This window comes from Lonchura striata, chromosome 17, assembly GCF_046129695.1.
Source record: "Lonchura striata isolate bLonStr1 chromosome 17, bLonStr1.mat, whole genome shotgun sequence".
In the NCBI taxonomy this organism is placed as follows: domain Eukaryota; kingdom Metazoa; phylum Chordata; class Aves; order Passeriformes; family Estrildidae; genus Lonchura; species Lonchura striata.
In genome coordinates this window covers 8,994,087-9,015,083 of record NC_134619.1, presented here as the reverse complement: position 1 = coordinate 9,015,083, position 20,997 = coordinate 8,994,087, and the positions used below count along the sequence as shown (strand labels likewise).

The 20,997-nt window shown below is 51.3% G+C and overlaps 1 protein-coding gene and 1 long non-coding RNA gene across 4 annotated transcripts in view; one reads left to right on the top strand and one right to left on the bottom strand.

The window, feature by feature from the left end:
• HNF4A (hepatocyte nuclear factor 4 alpha) overlaps positions 1–20,997 on the bottom strand; it is a 33,613-nt gene that overhangs the window by 8,910 nt on the left and 3,706 nt on the right. The window contains exons 1-3 of one of the 3 annotated variants that reach the window (XM_077787019.1): positions 7,651–7,872; positions 3,942–4,119; positions 2,039–2,133 (exon numbers count right to left, since the gene is read on the bottom strand). In XM_077787019.1, coding sequence (XP_077643145.1) covers positions 2,039–2,133; positions 3,942–4,119; positions 7,651–7,765 — 388 coding nt within the window. In that variant the 5' untranslated portion in view covers positions 7,766–7,872. Of the gene's footprint in view, positions 1–2,038; positions 2,134–3,941; positions 4,120–7,650; positions 7,873–20,997 lie in introns of those variants that run through there. The other 2 variants (XM_077787020.1, XM_077787021.1) reach the window with 2 other exon arrangements.
• Positions 11,399–15,559, top strand: LOC110469291 (uncharacterized). The gene is made up of 2 exons (XR_002465221.2): positions 11,399–11,865; positions 15,062–15,559. It is a non-coding gene; the product is annotated as an uncharacterized LOC110469291 (long non-coding RNA).

Below are 20,997 nucleotides of genomic sequence, written 5' to 3'. Positions count from 1 at the left end.
GCACAGACTTTTGGCATTCCCCTTCCTTAGCTGCAGTTTCTCAGCTTCCCTGCCAGGCAGGGCGGAGGTGCAGCTGTCTCTGGTTTGGGAGGGATGCCAGCGAGACCTGACTGCATCTGGTGGATCTGATTTCTTATTTGCTTTATTAGACTTTCTAGGGATGGGGTTTATTCAGAACCCAAACACCTGTAGAGTTCAGTGGGGAAAATTTCCTGGCAAATGATCTGAGTGTTTTGATTTCATGATATGAGGTTTGAAATGGTGGCCATGCTCATGTGTACAGCCCAAAGCTGATGTGTGAAATGGAGGAGTATCTGTGAGTTTCCTTGCCCACATGACTCCTGTGAGCTCCATTCAGAAAAGCTGTTGCACTGGTGTAGTTGGAAAACTTATTTCTCAACTACAATAAGGAAGTGCAGAACTGCTCCTGCTTATTCATCCAGAGCAAAAGGGCTCTCTCATACCGTATTGTAAAAGCATCCCAGGACAGGTTTGACTCCAGTGTGCCTCCCTGTTTGGTCTAGTCTTGAGGGCTTTGAGGGGGAGGATTTGTTGCTCTGTCTGTCACGAGGCCTGGGCTGGCTGTAACTCACCCTGTCCATGCCACTCAAAGCCATCTGCTCAAATAAGCTATTGATCCATGGCAGAGGAAACAGCACAGTCCCTGCCTTGGGCTGGTGGCTCTCTGGATTGATACGTTCTCGATGTATAAATCCACCTGATAAAAAGCAATAATGAGGCTGGGCCAGGAGAAAAGCCCTGCAGTCAGCGGCTGTAAATAGGAGCTCTCAAGGTTATGCTGCTTGTTATCAGTAGCAGGCCCCCGAGTTCAGTCATGCCATGATGTTTTCCAAATGTTTGCTCAGTATTAGCTGGTCATGCACCTAATGTAACTTCTATTGAATATTAACAGACAACAGCACAGCTCTGGGCAGGGGATGAGCTGCATGGAGAGGAGGATTCCTATATTCTTCAGAAAAAGTCAAGAAAAGTTGCTTGGGATACCTCACCTCCTTTTACAGGGGATAAATGTTCCTGCTCAGAGGTCTTCCTGCAGCCACCAATGTACCACTGGTACTTCCTGTTGTCTTCAAGGACCCTTTTACTCCAAAGTTTCTCCTTGAGGTGGTGTGAACTGGGAGGAGCATGGGGTTTAATTTCCCTGCATGGACTAACAGAGACAAATGCCTCCCAGTTGTCCTTTTGCAGACATGAGTGGGGTGAGCTCTGTAGGATGCCTCTGCTCCTGGCAGTTTGTCCCTCCACTAACAGGAGCACCATCAAGGCCACCAGGTTCTCCTGCTCCTCCCCAAAACAGGGCTAAACAAGGGGAGAATCCTGCCATGGGGATCTGTAAGGGCTGCAGAGACAGGGAGGCAGGGGAGCTGAGGGGGTAAGCATGGGCCATGTAGGGATATAGCTCTACTCTTTTAGTACAGTTAAATAGCAAAAATGCTCCACTTTACTCTGTATCCTTTCTGCTATGGCTGAATCTAAACTAAACTCACTGCCTCTCTGCAGAGGCTCAGCAAGAACCTATATATCTATGAGGGAAAAAAAGGTGCAAAATGTCAGTGTGACTTTTGTTGGACTCACCTAGACAGCTGTGGGTTTTGTGGTCACTCTGGGATAACAGCACTTGGAGCAGTTTTACCAAAGTATTTCCAAATTCCCAGCCCTTCTTTGAAGTTCGGGCTCCTCAGTGATGTGGAGGAGCATTCCCAAACCCCTCCAATGGAATGACAGTGTAGGAGCCCAGGTGCTGTGTGTGTCAGTGTGAGCAAGAGTGAGCTAAAGAGCCCTGGGTGTGATTTATGTGCACAAGCATGGACAATTCTGAGACACAGGCATGGACCTCCCTAAATCCCCCTGTGCTGGGGGTCAGGATCTGTGCCCAGGAGAGAACAGTGCAGGGAACACAGGGCTAAGGGGGCTGGGCAAGTGTGCAGCTGGCAGGGACCAGCCTTGGCTGCAAGGGCTTCCTCAAACATACACAGGCAGCATGAGGGACTGCTGCTGGGGGAAGGCAGTCACCCACCTTCCTTCTTCATTCCTGCTCGGAAGCACTTCTTAAGCCTGCAGTACCGACACTGGTTTCTTTTGTCTTTGTCTACCACACACTGCCTGTTAAACCTGGGAAGGGAGGAAGAAAGAAAGATGTGAGGACCAGCAAGACTGAGCCTGAAGGCAGGACAAGACAGAGCCCTAAGCTCCAAGATGTGCTCAGAGAAGGTTCCCAGAGGATCACCCTGAGAAAGGAGCCCCAGTCTGTGATTTTTCCACTCTTGCTTTAGCCTGTGGTTTCTTTTTTGCATTGAAATCTCAGCTCTCCCCTCTGCCTCTGGATGGTCAATAAGGACAGACTAGAACTGAGTCACATGCAGGAGCTCAGGTTGCTGGTCCTGCTCATTAACCATTAGGGACAGGATGTCTATAGTGGACTAACAAACCCCAGGGAAGTTAAAAGTGTGATCTAGGAGGGTCAGAATCAACTTGGAAGCTACTGTTCTAAGTTAGATCCCAGTAGAATGGAAGGAAGAATGCCTTTATTGTGAATTTCAAAAAGAGGTGGAGGGTTGTAGTAGCCCATTTTTGAGGTTAAGAAGTCCGTTTAAGTCCCTGCATCGCTCCAGAGCACTCTCTGGGATTCTCAGAGGTTGTTTCTGACCTCTGGACAGCATTGCTGCTCTGCAAACTGCTCTGCTGCCACTTGCACTTTAGAGAGGACTTGGGAAGGAACCAGCTCCTTCCCTCCAGGCATGTGTCACCAAATCCCTGCACATGCCTGGTGGTCACTTGAAGCATGAATTTCACTTGCAAATTTGCTCTAATTTACAGCAGATTGATACAGTTTGCAAAGTAAAGACAAAGGAGTACAAAGCTGGAGAAGGGCTCCCAGCCATGCTGAACACTGTAGTTTTTGAAAAGGCTTTCTTCTACTGTAACTATTTTAAGCCCCCAAGCTATGATTTGCCCAAATGGATTCCTGAAAGCAGCTCTTAAAATATTCCTGTAGTGCATATAAAAGCCTCAGCTTTCAAAGAACTGGGCACCTTGGCTTTTCTGATGGAGTTATGGGGAGGGGACTCCCTGGGCAGCCACCTTAAATAACCCTGGGGTGCAAATGATGACATGCTTCACAGGCACTCATAAACGTGGGGCTTCCTTCTGTCACTCAGGTTTTAGAGTCAGGTTGCTCTTCATGCTCTCCAAGTGGCTGTCAGGCCATCAGGAGTAATTGACCCAAAAAGCCCAAGGGATTTAGACACTGTGAACTGAGGATTCTTCCGTTTCCTTTGTGACTTTCTACATGTGAGTTGCTCAAAGCCAGCAGCAGGCAGGTCACAGCTGCTGATGGCACAGGAGAGCCATGGGCTACCCCCAATGGGACGAGGTGCAGTGCATGAATTTCAGGGGCAACACAAGTGCCTCATCCTCAGAAAAGTGCATGCTATGCTGCCCCTCATGGTGCTCCCCAGGTGTTCTTGTGTCATGTACCAGGCAGGGACAGCACTGTAGCTGGATGGCAGGCACACATCCATCTGGTGGTGGAGAAGGATTGCCCCCAGGGAGAGCAAGGTTTGTGCTGCACTGAGTAGTGAGGTGCTAAGTCCCTGAAATGGGGTTTCTCCCCTGGCATTTTGCTGCTTGCTGGCCACACCCATGGTTGGCCATACCCATTTGCAAGAACATGTGCTTGGCCCCTAAAGGATGGGGCAAACCTCCCAGGGTCTTTCCCCAGGGATCCGTGGAGGGCAGTCCCAAAGTCAGGGCAATCACTGACCCCTCCCAGCTGAGGGCTTAGCTCAGGGAAAGTGGAGGAGGTTGCGGGGAGGATGAAGAGGATGAAGGGCCGTGCTGCTGCACTTCGAGGGCTTTGCCATTGAGCTGTGAGGGGCTGTCCTGTCTGAGCCATGGGTCTCTGTGCCCTCTGTCCTCACCTGCAGGAGTACATGTGGTTCTTCCTGACGCTCCTCCTGAAGAAGCCTTTGCAGCCATCGCAGCTGGAGGCCCCGTAGTGCTTGCCGGTGGCGCGGTCCCCGCAGATGGCACACAGCGTGCTCACCCCAATGCTGCTGGAGCTGCTGAGGTTGGCTGCTTCTGACGGAGACGTGTCTGCTTGGGGAAGGACACAGCAAGAAGATGACAGTGACACAGCCAGCCAACATCTGCTAACTCAGCTACCAGTCAGATTTTCTTGGAGAAACCAGGCAGCTGCAGCCTGGCTCTGTGGCAGGGGCCGGCCAGAGAGAGTGTGTAAGCTCTCAGTGTTTAAATAATTGCATTTTGAGGTGCACTAAAACTCCCTGTATTCCATAGTGAGACCCCTCTTCCAAAGGCCTGGCTGAAGCAGTGCCTTCAGATAAAGTGGAAGCCCGTTTGCAGGAGTCACAAGGCAGAGCCAAAATTCCTTGGGGATTTGCAGACACTTTGGGCTGCAGTAGTGTGGCCAGAGAAAAAGCTGATGCAGAGTTAAGTGGAGGTATTACAGCTCGGGGTGAGCAGCTGATTTGTTAGGGAGGTGTTTGTGTTGTTACATTGAAAGAGCCCAAGACAGCCCTGAGCAGATGAGGTGAACAGTTCCCTTGTCCAGGCATGGAGCCCCAGCCTGCACAGCCCCTTTGGGAAAACAAGACTTTAGATAAATAGCAAACTCAAATGACTTCAGCTGGAAAACTCACGTGGGCAAAGGCTACCCATGCAAGGAAGGGCTGATTAAAGAAAAAAGGTGGCACTCTGGCATGGAGAAGGCTGTAGGCTGGGTATCTTCCAGAGTCTGGTAAGATCACAGTGGAAATTGATTTGTCTTGCAGTCCTTGCAGACCAAGGGGGACTGGGGCTTGCAGGGCTTTTTTTGGAGGGTAGGGAATTGCAGCAGTCTCTGGAGGAAAGGACATCTGAAAGGCTAAAAACCATACAAGGGCTACACTAAACCCCTCTAGCAAGCCAAACAAACCTCAAGGCTGAAGGGATCAGCCCTTAATTCAGTTGATCTAATTGTCCCCTCCCATGTAAGTTTTTCTGTGTCAGCACAGGCACATCCCCCTCCCTCAGTGGAAAAGCCAGTCACAAATCATACACAGGATCTACAAAGCTATAGAAACCTGCTGGTATTTTTAATGCTTGAGTCGATTGGCTCCTGATTTCTGGGTTTTTGTAGGGACTCAGTTAAGGCTCACCCTGGAAGGGCCACAGCTGTTCCCACCTGGCACCCAGCAGAAGGGCTGGTCCCAGCTGGGCTCCCCATGGTAGCCCAGCTGTGGTGCTGGCGGGGCCAAGGCAAGTCTGGCTGGGGGAGGACTGCATTTTTAGTTTCCATTTTACAGAGAAAAGGGAATTTCAGCAGGTGCAGCACATCCTCCTCATGCCATCCCTCAGCAGGAGTAACTGGCACAGAACCAGCAGTGAACCAGCACAGGGATTTTTGAGTCTTCCCTACCTCTGGCAGGGCCTTTCATTTCCCTGCCTGCTTTCTGTCTTTCCAATTCCTGTGTCCCTCCTGTATTTCACTGTGAGTCACTTAGCTGCCTCTCTGTGTCCCTGCCTGGCACACCCTGTCACGCAGCTCCAGCAGCACCAGTGCAAAGCTCCTGTCTCCACTCCCAGAGCTCTGAGCTTTCCCAAGGCTATCCTGGCTGTCTTTTGCTCCTGTGAGCAGCTTGAAAAGAACCTTTCTCCATGAATATCCCGAGGGCTCAGCTAAATGCAGCTCACTCCAGAAGGAAAGTCAAATTCTCAGTTCCAGCTAAACATAGGACTTAGATGTGAGAGGAAGAGCTGATCTGCCTGTAATCCCATTACTTGTATATCTGTGGCAGCCCAGATAAATCCCTTTTTAGCAATCTATCAGGCTGTAATCAGATGAACATAGAGCAGGAAAAACTGGCACTCTTATCAAAGAAATTGCAACATCTCAGTCTAATAGTCAACAACAATGAAATTATTGCCTAATGGATAATTTTCCAATTGAGTTTATTCTGCCAAATATGTGCCAAAAATGTGGGCTATGGCTGGCTGCAATCAAGTGGTTGGAGTTAAGGTAAATGGCAGAAAGAAAAAATCTGTCTTTGAGAACTTGCAGCTGATCCTTGTGTTAGGACAGGAGCTGCTCAGAAGGTCCCTGAGCCTGTCTGAGCACAGGATGCATTTTTCTGTGAGAGGCAAACGTGGTCCCTGCTGAGCAGCAGCCCTGGGGCTGAGCTGGAGAGCTGTGGCAGGCAGTGGCTGGGCTCTGGGCAGTGCTTTTCCAGCAAAAGAGGCACAGGTTCTGCAGGTGGAGGTCCTGCAGGAGGTGTGTCCTCAGAGCAGCTGCTGCAGTGCCAAAACAGCCCTGGAAGCAAGGGCTGTCCCTGGCCTGGAGCTGGGCCCAGGAGGAGAGGAGCTGGTGCTGCCTGCCCCAGCTGACTCACCCAGTGTTACAGCACACTGGATCTTGTCACAGGAAATTATCCTGTCCCTCTGCTCCGTGCAGCCCTGTGTCCAGGGCAAATACAGCTCCTTGTGCAGATGCTTGCTGGATGAGAGTGGGGCACGGAGAGGGAGCAGGGCCTGAGCTTGTCCCAGAGTGTGCAGATGGATATCAACAGAGCCAAAGGGGGTGACTTCTATCCCTAAGGCACCTGAAGGGGTAGGACCAGCCTGCAGGAGTGGAGAAGGGGCTGGGACCCAGAGTGGTGGGGGGTTATTGCACAGCAGAGCCACTTTGCCACCGCTGTGTTACATCCCTGACAGAACAGAGCCATAACCCAGGGAGGACCCACACAGGCTGTGATGGAAGAGTCCACAGAGCCAGCACAGCCCTTCTGGGACAGAGGTGTCCAGCAGTCTGGAAGAAAAAGGGCTTGGAGGGCTGGAAGGAAAGGGCTCAGAGGGCCACTTTCTGTGGCTTCATTTAGTCATTAACCTCATATTTAGAGAGACTTCAGGGGGGACTTGGAGAGGAATCTCTTGTTATCTCTGAACAGTTGATCACCAAGACTCTTTGGTCCCCAGATGGGTGGGATTTCTGGAATTCTGTGAATTCTGGAGGATTAAGTGTGATGCTACCCTCCAGAAGGGATGGGAACATTTATCTATCCTCTCAAGGTCCCCTTGTCCCTCTTACTGGGGGCTGAGGCAGGAAAGGACATGCCACCCCACACTCCAGTGCTGCACTGGGGAAGGGCTGTGGCTCACAGCAGCTGCAGCGGCAGTGCCTAAATCACTTCTGACAGTGATTTCCACCCTTACCAGGTGCTAAATGCCTTTCTGCTCTAGGAGCTGACTCTGAGCTCTGGAGACACAGGGTCAGCTGTCTGTCTGGTGAACCATCAACAGCACTTCATGCAGAAACTTTTGGCTGGGGTCTGGGAGACCCCCACCTTGTTTAGTCCCAGCCCCATTGCCTGGGTTGAATGTCTGGAGGGGACCTCTCATTCAGCCAGCTCCTGGAGCGGGCCTGCTGGGCTGCAGGACACCACCCTGCCTGTACCAAACACAGCTCTGCTCTCTCCCCTCTATTTTCCCCTGGGGAAACAGAACCCTCCCTGGGAGCTCCCCATCTTACAGCCCTTCCTTCCCCGGGAACATTTCTGTGGCCACCCCAGGGGCTTCTCCTGCAGCCCCCAGCTCATCCCACCCAGCAGAGGGGAGAAGGTGGAGGAGACTCACCATTGCCCATCGCCAGCACCTGCATGTTCTCAAACTCCAGGGTGGTGTATGCCGGGTCTAGCGCTGCGCTGTAATCTGCCATCTCCATGTCTATGAGGGCTTTGGAAAGGCGCATTATCCTCAGCAAACACGGGCCAGATTGTACCGATTCCCTTGTCCCAGGCTATTGGCCCTCCTGCCTCCCTCTGCCTTCACTGCGTCCCCTACCTGTTGTCTTTTAATTCAGATATTTCTCTGAAAGGATTTGCTGAGCCTCAAGGCCTATACTCCCAGAGGGGTGGAGGCAGGAGGCAGGGGGTTAATCTTTAATCATCTCACCCATTGCTGAATACTGCTAAGCTTTTTTTTTTTTTTTTTTTTTTTTTTTTTTTGGTGGAGCAGCAGTGATTCTTGTTGATTGTTTATTATTGAATCTCAAGGCGTTTCTGATCCTGGCTCCTGGGTGCAGGCAGCACCACAGGAGCAGGCACTCACCAAGATCTATTGACCTTGATGCTAAGCTGCTGGTGTTGCTCTTAATTATACCTGGGGTGGAAAACTTGGAAAAAACCCTACCAAGAGTACAAGGTTCTTCGCCACTTCTGTCATTGCCTTCCTCTCCTCAGCACTGATTGCCTACACCTCTGTTTTTCCCTTCTCTTGCTCCCTCCATCCCTTCCACTCCCTCTTTTCTCTCCCTCATGGTCAGAGAAGGTCAGCTCCTGCCTGGAAATTTACACGTTGCTATGTAAAGTGAAATATATGACTCCTTTTACCTCCCTATAAACCAACTTTTACAGGAGGCTGGATGCCCTATAAACAGATCCCATTCTGCAGCCATACCCAAACAGCGAGGGGGGCTGAGGGGTGGCACAGACACCCTGGGAATGGCCAGGGTGGCTCCTGTCCCACAGCTGAAATCACTGTGTGCTGACACCCCCAGCCTTGGGTACTGGCTGATCTGCTATAAAAGTTTCATGAGACAGGTTCCAACAGAGCAGCAGGAGCTTTCCTTCTGCGGGTGCACTGTCTGCTTACAGCACCAGACCTGGGCTCTGACCCCACTGGTGCTGGGCAGAGCTGTCTGTGCTCTCCTCCCCAGCTGCCCCGTGGGACATCACTCCTCCACTTCAGCCAGAACTGAGACTTTTCAGTCTTAATTGAGACTCAGATCTCAATTTTGAGATCATTGAGCGGGAATTTAATTGATTTCTGAATAGCACTGGCTCATGCAAGAGAATCAGCAATTAATGATTTGGTATCAGTTTGTTCTGCATTGAAAACAGCCCCGTGGTTTCGCAACCAGCAGCGACTGAGTCCACACGCTGCTGATCTGGGCTCCCAGTGCCTTGTGTTTGTTCTTCCCAGGCACCCCAATGCAGCCCCAACCCCACTGGCACCATAAGCTGCCCTGGATATAGTGCCATCACTGCCACAGCATGAATCCAAGGTCTCTGGCTCCACACCAGTACATGCCTTTGGGCAGTTGTGCTAGATTTTCTATTCACATTTTAGGAGCACACGGAATTGTTCAAGCAGCCCTTTGCCCCCCAAAGCCATGACCTACATATCACTTCTGAACAGCTCTTCTACCCTGAGGCTGCAGTTCTGCCAGAGTGAATCTGAGCACAGGGGAGAGCCCCTGCTTTCTCACTTGGGAATGGTGATAAATGATCCTTTGCTGCAGGGGAAACAGTGATTCTGTCAGTGCTCCTGAGGGACAGGCCAGAGCTCATGTGCTGGTGGCTCTTCCTTTAGGCAGATACAGTCCTTGCCAAAAATTGGTTTTATGATGTGCAGACTGGGATGGAGATGCAAGAATAGAGCATAGCCTTTTCCATAGCCTTATCCCAGGGACCTCAGCCCCAGTCCTGGCCAGGCCAGGGTGATCCCTTTGATTAGATAAATGCTACAGACACCAGGTCAAATATGTGCAAGATTTGCCACAGCGTCTAGTAAAATATCGTAAAAGCAAGGCCCGTTCTGCTCTGCTCAGCAAAACAAACCTTTTGCATCAATAGCCTGCTGAGCAAGGGGGCTGCAAAGGCCATTTACTTCCCAGGCAGGAAGGATTAGAAGGGCCAGGAATAGAAATCAGAGAGGCAGCATGTGCAGGAGAGAGGCAGATAAGGAGCAGGGAAGTTTGGAGAGCATTAGGTGGCTCACGAGGCTGGGGCTGTCAATGGGACACAGTGTTTTCCACCCAGGACTGTGTTGACTGCTGTTTTTCACCACCAGTGTCCTCTGTGGGTCACCAGTTGCCCCTCCCAAATCCTTCATGTTGGTGTGGAGGTCGAGGGCCAGACCAGCCAAGGACACCACACACCTCCTTTGCCCTGGAGATGAGCTCTGATGGAAGCACTGGCTGCTCCCTGGGCACTGTTGCTGCAGGTGAAGTCTCCCCTTGTGTCTTTTGCCTGGGAAGTTCATGGTTGTCTCCCCCGGCATCCTCATGTGGTGACTTTTGGGACAGCTTGCTTGCACTGGCTTGTACTGACCAACAGGACCCCACAGGTCTGTAGCTGTTTTAGGTGGGAGATGTTCAAGTCAGCAGCTGCTTGTGGAGCTGTTTCAAACACTTCTGGCTACAGAAGGCGTCTTGCCTTTCTTATCCACACAGAGAGACAACTCATAGCTGGAAAACCCCCACTGATAAGTGAAGGCTGTTCCCAAACTAGGTGCTCCAGAGAAGTTAATCTTTCAGATCTGCTCCTCTCTCCTGTCCTGGTTCTCTGTACACTCCACCCACTGTTTCCGATGTCAAGTCATGGTTGCAAAGGAAACCATGACAGCTATGGGGTTTGACCTGTTCTATGTCAAGTGATTATTTCATTTTTATCTGTTGAGCAGTAAATCCTTTCCCACACTGGCACATCATGGCACTAATTCTGCCTTATCTATATATCCCCCATCTGGAAAATTTATGCAAACCTAAAGGGGATTCCCTGAAAATTAGATCTGTGCTTCTCAATAGGTGAGGACCAGGGACAGAGTATTTAATAGGGCATTTTTGGAAAGGATGCTGTCACCTACTGTGCTTGCCAACTCTGCATGTCCAGCAGGTGAGCTGGCTCCTCTCAAGGGGCTCCTCCCTGGTGATTCTTGAACAGGGTGTTGTAGGATCAGAGGATAATTGATGCCAGAAGGAACCTCAGAGTCTCTGCCCCAGGCTCCTGCTGGAAGCAGGGCCAACCGTGAGAGCAGCATGGGCTCCCTGCAGCTTTATCTAGCTGGGTCTTGAACACCTCCAAGGATGGAGAGCAGCCTCGGCAGCCAGCTGGTGCTTGACTGTGCTCATGGTTAGACACTGGCTGAACCTCTCTCCAGTTTTTATGCCCCTTGTTCTCCAGCCATGCACCCTGGGACGAGCCTGGGCCCATCTTTTCAAGTGCTCCTGTGTGTGTTATGCTCCTGCAGTTCCTGCTGGCCCATCTCTCCCCGCTGCTGCAGGATGCAGCCCTGCCTGCCAGTGGATCGACCAGGCACCCAGTCTGGGCTTGCCTGCAGACTTCCTGAGCATGGACCATCACCAGGGGCCCTCCTGCTCGTTGCTTTTCTCTCTCACAGCTCTGCACTCTTATAAAGTGCCCGGCAGAAAAGCCAGAGCCCAGGGCCAGCAGGACTCCCCTCAGCTGTCATCGGCAATGCCATCGCTGGCCTGGCAGCCCTGACTCCAGAGCTCTGCTCCCCGTCACTCCCAGCTCCAAGGCCACTGTAGAGCTGGAATATTTCACATGGCCTTTTTTTCCCGCACATGCACACAAAGCAGAGATGGGCTCAGGTGTGGAACCTCAGCAGAGCAGCCAAGCCCTGAGCACGGTCAGGGCCCTGCTCGGCCCGTCGCCATTTCACGAGCGAGCTGTGGGGAAGCAGGAAGCCCAGGTACAAGACAAAGAACAAAAGTCCCAGGGGAACGTCACCAGCGTAGTCATCTCCACACATGCAAAGGTCCCTTCTGCCTTTTTTTTTTTTCCCCTTTGAAATTTCAAATTCCAGTTTGTGGACAAAGTCCTGCCTATCTGAGAATATAGATCTCCGACCACTGACCAAACTCCACTTCAAGCAGTCCCGAGGACTGCTCTTCCCCCTGCCCACGGACGTGTCTGCTCAGTCCTTGGATCTCCCAGGATCATGCTGAAAATTTTGCACTGGAGCACAGCACTGGTACTTTCACAAAGCGGATTTTGTACTTAATGTCAGCAGCTTCTTTCTGGGAAGAACCTCGGGAATAACCAGGTAGGAGCCTTATCACCTACAATTCATTTGGCCAGCCATTGAAGAGAGAAAAGGAGAAGGAGAAACAAGGGCTTCCATTGTGCTTGTACCAGCAATTTTAGTTCATCATTTAAGTAAGGGAAGGGGAAAAAAAAGCAGCTTCAGAGGGGATGATAAACTAGAGGGAACATGAGCTTGTGGAGGCAGAGCCACTCTGTATAGTTAACTGATAACTCCAATTTGCTCTTCCCTCTCATCTTTTCTGATTCTCTCAATTAAGCTCAACTTATTCTCATGCTAATCATTTCTTGACCTGTTTATTCTGCATTAAAAAATTAACAGAGAGCAGTTTACTGCATGACTTGCTCACACAGAACTGCTACAGATTAGCAGGCATGCTTTAAGCCCCTACACTGATTCTTTTGGGTCTCGCAGCCAGTCTGCACAGCTCGAGGATGAGCTTTTTTTCCTGTTTTTAAAGAACAGCTTTTTCTAAAGTCAATATAAACCCCCCTCCTTTCATGCCTTGAGTATATTTGCTCGGTGACTATTTCCAAATGGGAAAGATAAAGCCAAGGGCTTGTGTTTTGTCAGACTTTTTGTAAACAGAGGTATTTAGGCCATACTGTCAAACCCTCCTGCCTTCTACCTTGGCGTGCTGTGACTCCAGAGCAGAATTGTCAGTGTGTTAATAAGCAGCTCCAAGGAATTTTTTGGGGCTGTAATGTTGCAGGTCAGTGCAGCTGCCCAAGCCCCCAGCTCATGGGGTAGATCTTTGCCTCTGCTCGCGGCAATCATATGACAGACACACAGATGGGAATCTGCTCCCATGTCCCTCCCCAGAACATCCCCAGAAGCTGTGAGAAGCCTCCAGGGAAATAGATGATTCAGCAGAGGTTGTTTAGGGTCCGTTTGCCCCTTGCCAGCTGCACACTGCGCATCCCTGCCTGAGCAAAACACTTTGTAGAGGTGAAAATGAGCCACCAGCTCCATCCAGGGAGGTGGATTAGAAAGATCCAGCAATGAGAGGCAGAAGGAGACCACAGCCATGTGCCAGACCTTGCCTGGGGAAGATGCAATCAATTTTATCATCCTGTTCCACAGCAATCACTCTTGGTGATTTACTTTCCCCAGGGCTGAAGTGCCTGCCACTGGGGTTGGGGCAGATTTGCTGTTTGGAGCTGGGGGCAATGGCCAGGACAGACAAACCCTGTGCAGACCCCAGACATACTGTCACTGATCATCATGTGACATGTGCTGGCACCCCAGGCTCCCCAGCACAACTCAGGGTGACAGAGGCAGCTTCCTTGCAACCTTAGGCTGCTTCTGAACAGAGTTATTATCAAAATGTAGCCAAACCAACCAATACTGTCCTAGTCCCCAGACCACAAAATTCTCATATGGAGAACTGAGGCAGCTTTTGGGCATGGGGAAGAGTTACTGTAAAGAAGGTATAAGACTGCCTGAACTCCTCTCCAAAAGCAACATGTGCAGTTCAGCAGAAGCTGGGATGATGTTGGGCCTGGAGGCAATTATTGAAGCTAAAATAAGTAGCTGCTCTGCAAAAGTGGTAGGGAAAGAACTGCAAACACGGGGACAGACAGATCATTTCAGCATATACTGCTCTGGTGATAACACTGTGCTTGCCTTTCATCCCAGGACTGGAGAGGAGTTTATTATCCTGCCTAATAAGGGCTCTGAACTCTTGAGGAAGTAATTATTATTTCTCCTGGGAGCAGTTATTATGCAAGAACAGTAAATTTGAGCTGTTCCCAGAAGGGTGGCTGTACTTGAAAAAGCCAGGGCATTTGCTGATGTGTATTTGCCATCACTCTGCCTGCCCTGGATTCCCTGAAAGCAGTATCTGGCTCTGGGGTCTGCAGTTTTGCTGTTGTGACTCTCGAAATCTGTCTGCTCTGTTTTTATATAAAATCATGCAATGAGCCCAGGCCCAAGGGAGAAAGGGGAATAGATTCATCTTCTTCCATTTATACCACAGGCTGCAACGTGACCCAAGCTACAGCTCGCACCACTCATCCCACTTGCCCCCTTCAAACCCTACACCACAGGCACTGCACTCCATCCAAACCCCAACCCAGCAGAGATCCGTACACTTTCCTGCTAAACACTCTCCTGCCAATTTGGGAAGAAGTTCAGGAAAGCTCTGACTTTGCCATGTGCTGCTCCAGGTTCACTGACTACACTGGCAAAAGCTTGGCTGAAATCCAGTGGTTTAAGCCCCATTGAAATGGGGGAGCAGGAGCCTCAGGGAAGCAGCAGCACCGGAGAGAGGGTTTGCTGCCAGCCACAGACACTATTGCTGTCTGTGCCTTGCCAGCTCACACATTTAGTGTGGCAGGGATCTCATCAACCCGCTCTGGACCCTGGGAGAACTTGTTTAGCAGGTGGATATGATTCCTTTGGGCCTGAAGTAATCCTGAAGCTTCCAAGGAAAAGGATCCCTACTGAGCTCACAGTCTGGCAGGCAAGTGTGTCTCTCCCTTCAGCCCTGCCAGCTGTTTGCAGGCCTTTTACGTTTCATTGACTTTATACGTTCATTATACACACATGAAACAGCCCCTGAATCGTTTCAGCTGTGGAGCAATAGGTGAAGGAGGAGAACAGCCAAAATCAACAGTGGTTGCACATCAAGTTTTACCTTTTTTTTTTTTTTTTTTTTTTAATATATTTTTGCAAAGCTAGGTTCATCAGCAAGCCACTCCTGGAAGTGACCTCCAGTGGCTGCTGGGGCTCTTGGGATCATCCCTCCCTCAAAATTGGGGCAAAAGACTGCAATGATGCTGAGGGGTGGAGGGAGAGCTGCAACAGAGCAAGGGTGTCAGGGGACAGTCTGAGCCCATGGCCCTGGAGGAGGGCAAGTCAAGAGCACCTCAAGGACAAAAAGCATCTTCTTGGACCCAACAGTTCCAGCCAGCCTCCTGCCCTGGGGCTAACTGGCAAAGTCAGCCCCAGCTGGGGAGCTGAACTTTGGGGAACATCTCAGGACAGGGCCATGTGTGCCTGATGGGAGGAAGCATGAGAAGGAGGGAGGCTGCTGCAGGTGGGAGCACTGGCAGGTCTGAATCAGGAAAGGTAGGCTGGGCATGGGAAAAACAACCCATACAAAGGGGTGAGGGGTGGTGAGTTAAAATTCAGGAGATTCTAGTTTCTGAAGACAAAAGGAAACAAGTTAGTGCAAAATGCTTTTTCTCTGCAGGAGTGTGCAGAGTGCCTGAGTAACCTGTCATGTCCCCAATGTCCTCAATCACCAGAGCACAGCAAGGAGTGAGTGAGAACCAGACAACACTCAGGAGCTCCACGTCCACAGCAGCTGCACGTTCCCCACACACCCTCCTGTGTGACACAACCCTCCTGTCCACTGCCAGAGAAACAAAAACACAGCAGAAAGCAAGGTATGGGAACATGGGAACACAGGAAGGGCAGGGGATCACACGTTCCTACAGTTCCAGAAAACCACAGCCAGGACACTGCAGGGACAACTGCCTGGCTCCCAGCTAACAAACATGGGAACTGCTGATCAGCTGGGACTATTCAGCCTAGGTAACGTTTGACTATTGTTTGTCCCTTTACATTCCTGCAAGTCCTGGTGCCATTGGCTTCTTGTATCATAAAGAAATTAAAATATATTATGACCGTAAACAACATCATTTGAGGAAATGAACCACTTCTAGTAAACGTATCATGGAACGCTGAAGCCATGAACTCTCCTATATTGATTTCCAGCTGATAAAGAGCTCAGGTACTGCTGGGAGCAGCCCCCAGCATGACACTCCCCACTGGTATGGGGAGCTTGTCCTGTGGGATGCAGACTGGGGGTGCAGGCTACCCCAGAAAGCACAAACCCCAGCACAAACCAGCACAAACCCTGCTCAGGAGGAATTGCTCAAGCAAGAGGAGCAGCTCAATTTTTGCTGAGTCCTGGAGTGGAATGGAGGCTGTTGGGGTGTTTTGGGGATGAGGTTGTGTGAGGCACAGGGGTCCAGGGTTCAGGAAGCACCAAACATGTCCAAGTTCCTCACGGTGCTGGCAGTAGTCCACTGGAACTTGGACATGTTTGGTGCATTCTAAGCCCACCCAGCCTCCTGGCCTCCACACCAAGGTCCCCATGGGTGCTGAGGCTGAGGAGCTGAGCACAGAACTGACTGGAGTGGGCCACAGAGGAGAACCCTAAAAACCTTCCTGGTAAGGACTCTGTGCAACCAGTAAAGTTTGCACTGGGAGTGTTTTTCTCTTAGTTGCTTCTGAGCTTTCATTCTGAGGGCCGGGAAGTCCCACTGCAGGTCTGGCTCAGGAGCAGAGGCTGTGCTGAGAGTGGCAGGATCTGTCCCCGGGGCAGCCCAGGGCAGTAATGCCAGGCACTGGGAGCTGGCCTGACAATGACTAAATCATTGCCCAGACAGCACAGGTAATCACTGGGGTATCCGCGGGGTGCCAGCCTGACTCTATCACCTCTTCCCCCAGGAGAACAGCACCCACCATGCTGCCCATGTTGGGATATCTCTCTCTTGTGCCCCAGAACCAGCCTGGGGACATGAGCCATCACCACCCACAAAGCTGGTATGTGCACCCTGCACAAAGCAAAACAGAAACCAGGGATGTGGAGATCCCATCCTCTGGGAACCAGCAATATCAGTGGGAATGAGCCTATTTCAGCAGCTCCAAATCCACACTGGAGACCCTGTCAATGCCCTTTGTTCACATAAGCTCTGCAGCTGCTTCTCTCCCTGCTGCAAGTGCTGGGGGAGCAGGGGGGTACCTGGTGTTTCCTGGAACAGGTGGTATCTGCTGCCATTCATCTTCCAGGGGTGCTCAGCTCCGTGGGCAGAGCTAGGGAAGTCTCATCCCTGGATGGGGCTGTGCAGCCGGCGAGCCCCCCGCAGGCAGCGGGGCACGAGCCATGCCCAGGAGCTGCTTGTGGCGCAGAGGCAGGGACAGGCTAATCCCTTAATGCTGGTCACAATGAGATTTGATGGGGAGCAGGAGTTTGTGCTGCAGAGTTGCAGGTTTTAAAGGGTTCTGGCCACTACCCGGAGGAAAATTATAAGGTGGCTCTGGGTTTGTGCCCCGCTGCCAGTGCCCGCAGCAATCCCTGCTGCTTCCTGGGCCACCTTTCTGCCCCTGGCCTGCCACTGGGTTTCCTTAGGGCAGGGGTACCTGACAATACGTGCAGCCGTGGAGGTTGATCCAGAAAATGTACCTGGGTGTGTCTAACAGCAGGAGTGGGTCTGGCTCCTCAGGGAGAAGCTGACTGCTTTTGCTTTAAAGTGTTTCTATATAAATAACCAGAACACCACATCCTTGAGCAACAACCTTGGTCTCCCCTCCCAGCTGACATCACAGTACAGGATGACTCAGTCCAGAGGGGAGCAGGGAGGCTGCTGAGCACCCAGAGTTTTCTTCCTGCAGGAAGTGTATTCTGACAAGTGTGGCCCTGTTTGTAATGGAGGAGGAAAATCGTGTGAGGGAATAGAGTGGCACTTCACTAGGGTTGTACTGAGTGACTGGATTGCTGAAAGGGAAACCGGAGCACCTCTGAATTCAGCCTTGGGCTGCATGGCTGTGACCCAGCTAGGGCCAGGTCTCATCAGCCTCTGTGTCCCGAAGAACCAACTCAGGGACAAACCCATCTGAAATACCCATTTTCCTGCATTTTCTTCCTCCTTGGATGACTCTTCCTGCCAAGCCCACCTCTCCTTTTGCTGTGCCAAGGAGAAGAGATCTCATTCCTGCCCTCCAAACATCAGGCCCCAAGCAGCACCTCAAAGGCACTTGTCTAATGGAGTAAAAGCATTCCTAAACCATTCCTGTCCTGTCTCCACAAGCTTCTGCTTCCACTCAGGCCTGCCTGAGGTATATCTGAGTTAATTTGGAGTGCCCACAGTCAGCAGCTTCCAGAATGTTCCTGGTGGGTCAGGAATGGGGAGTGAGCAGCAGCTCTGTCCCTCAGCTCTGTGCCCAGGGAGGGGTGTGCTGGCAACAGGGGCTGATGCCCAACATTCCCATGTGGAGCAGGGAGCAGCATCAAGGGCAGGGCAGGGACTGAATTGTGTGTAACCCCGTGACATCTCCCTGCACCCCTGTGTTGCCACACAGGTTTTAGTGGCTGTAACAGGGAAACACACCCAAGTCAACAGACATTTCTCCCAGACAGTGGCAGTCTCCAGGCACACACCCATGGATGAGCCACAGGCAGCACTTGGCTCTGCTTCCACCACCTCAGTCGCACCACCTTGGTGGCAGCAGACTCTAGGCAGGGAGTAGCAGGGCTGTGGATCTGAAGCCTGGCTGTTTGTCCCCTTGTTCCTCCTGCCTCCTTATTCCATTCTTCATTTCCTGTTGCAGCCTTTGGCCTGCCAACAATGAAACTCTGCATGAGCTGGTTCCCTCAGGCATCCATCAGTGCTTTGGTCTTTCTTCCCTGCTGGGCCACCTCTACCTCAGTGTGCCTGTCCCTGGCACAGGACCTGCTCAAGCAGCAACCTCTTACCATGGGCTATGAAGGTTTTGGGGACTGTGTGGCAAAATAATCAGCATCCCTCAGGAACAGAGGGGGAGAGAAGTGGCTGAGTGGGGCAGGAGGGCTGGGCTCTGCCTCCATGAGGGGCACTGGGCCATAAACCTGGCCTGGTGGCTGAGGTTTGTGTGTTGGCAAACATGTTGAGTGAGCTCGGCTGTTGATTCTGACTATATAAACCAGTGTTGTGGCACTTGTTCAGGTTTGTGCAGGTTTTACAGCTCTTGTTCTGAGAAGTACCCATGTATTTGGTTTTGTTCCTTCCTTCAGGTCTATCTGTTGACATTGGCTCTCCTAAGCAGAGCGTTAGGCCATGCCAGGAAGCTGAGTGTGCGTCTCTCCTTGTGTTTCCCACTTTCCCAGGAGTTATCACCTATAAAATCTCACACACACCCTTGGCTGGGACAGGTTTCTGGTGCAGAGGCAGGTGAAAGGTGTCTGCTGGTCCCCACCACTGGTTGGTGGGTTTGGGTTTCCTGTGCTCAGTGACAGGAGATGAGCCACCCACCCTGACAGATGGATGAGCAAAGCTGCAGGGAAGGTGCTGCCCTGGGAATTCTGGAGTGGAGTGAGCAAGGTCTGAGGTCTTCAGGGCAGTGATAAAAATGAGGCTGTCAAACCAACTTGGATGTGCAGAGAAGGAGAAGATGCTCCCAGAGCACTGTCACAGAGGACATGGGCTATGGGTGGTCACCTACGAAGGAGGCACACACTATCACCCATTCCCTACCTCCAATCCTCTTCCCAGCAGGAGCTGGCAGCAGCAGGTGTCCCTGAGGAACACCTTGGTGTTGGAGGCTCAGAGGGTTTGAGCTCACAGTAATGGTCCCCATCTGTCTCTCAGCACCAGAGCTGCATTACCATGGGGATGCACGTGGAATCTCTCTGGTTTTTGCACAGGATTTGGGGACAGAAATCTGATCCAGCCTTGCAGAGCCAGAGTCTGTTTGCTCTTCGACTGCTGGTGCATTTCCACAACCACTTGCTCTGCCTGAGCTGCTCCTCCCATCCCTTTGGTACAGCATCCTGAGCCTGCCTTTATTTTTTGAGACATGTATTTCCTGAAGGGATTTGCTGAGTAATCTCTGTTGATGCTCAGGCTGAAGCTTGGGCAGGAGCTGTTCCTGGGGGTAATTGCTTCTGGGACCCAGCTTTGCTCAGCAGCCCCAGTGCCTCTGTCCAGGACAGGAGAACAGAGCCCTCAGCTTCGGGTTCACCATACAACCCCTACCTTGAAATTCACCTTCTGTGAAAATTCTGCAACATTTGCCATTTCCACATACATTTCTGCCAGGAACCTTGTTTGCTTGAATATTTGAGGAAAGCAAACAAAGAAGGAGCCTGAACACAAACAGTCACGGATGTTTTTTTGCAGTCTTTACCCTGTTCTAGCCCCAAGCCTGCTGGCAGAGATACTTGCATGCATCCCCTGATGTTCCCCTTGGCTCTGCCCTGTGTGCTGTCCCTCAGTGCTGGCCCTGGTCATGCTGCAAATACTGCTGTATGTAAAAGAAACTCACCCAGCCCTTGCTGTCTGTGGGACCACCATCACTCACCACCCCTTTGCACTCATGCTAAGTAAACATTTTTTAATGCCATTTAAGAAATGTCAGCAGATGACTAACAGAGTATGACTGGCAGACCTACACCAGCCCTGCTGAGCTCAGAACATTTCTCAGGCACTTCTCAGGCACTTCCTGAGCCTCTTGCTGCTCACCTTCCAGAGCTGGAGCTCATTTCCTGCTGACAGCAGCTCTCTGGGCTCACTCCCCCTATAAAAATACCATTGTGTTTCAAGAAAAGCCAAAGTGGAGGGTGTGCTGCTGGCCCCATAAGTGGCTGGAATGAGGTGGGAGAAGTCACAGCCCTGTGGGTAAGTGCAGACACCCTGTGACACTGAGCAGCATCCCCAGCTCTTCCCCAAGGAAACCTTCACCAAGCACCAGCAAACAGCTCTTGGGAGCAGGCCAAGTTGCTAACACAGTGATTGTCCCTTTTGCATCCCAGCAAATACCTCTGCTTATTCCTGGCTGCACCAATACCCTGCTCAGGCACTGGAAAGTGCTGCCCTTGCCAGCACCAGTGTTACAGCCACCCCAACATCCAGCAGGGATGGCCAGAGTGGGGACAAGGAAGGGGGTTGTATGCCAGGTGTCCTAAGAACCATCAGTCCCTGATGGCTGCCAGGCCTTGGACACAGAGACCAAGGAGTAAATAGAGGAATTAAAGAGCAGCTGACATGAGCAGTCGAGGAGGAAAAGCTCAGTTCAGGTCATATCTAGAGGAAACCTGTGAAGAATTCAATGCATTTGGCAGTGAAAATTAAAAATACTCAGAAAATTGGCCCCCTCTTATGTTTCTCAGTTGAAACTATTCCCCACATCTGACCAAAGCTCCTGAGCAGCAATGACGTCTGGCATTTTTCAGCTGTTTTCCAAAGCTGCTTTACTGATCAAGCACTGGTCCCTGCTGTAACCACCAGCCCTGGGGATCCCCAGCTCTGAGATCCAAAATATGAAGGGGTGGTGCTGCCTGCACTGGGATTGAGATCAATTGCTCAGATTGTGCCCAAGTCTCAGTGGGAGGATAAAGGTGGATCAAGGGGCTCATCCCTTCCT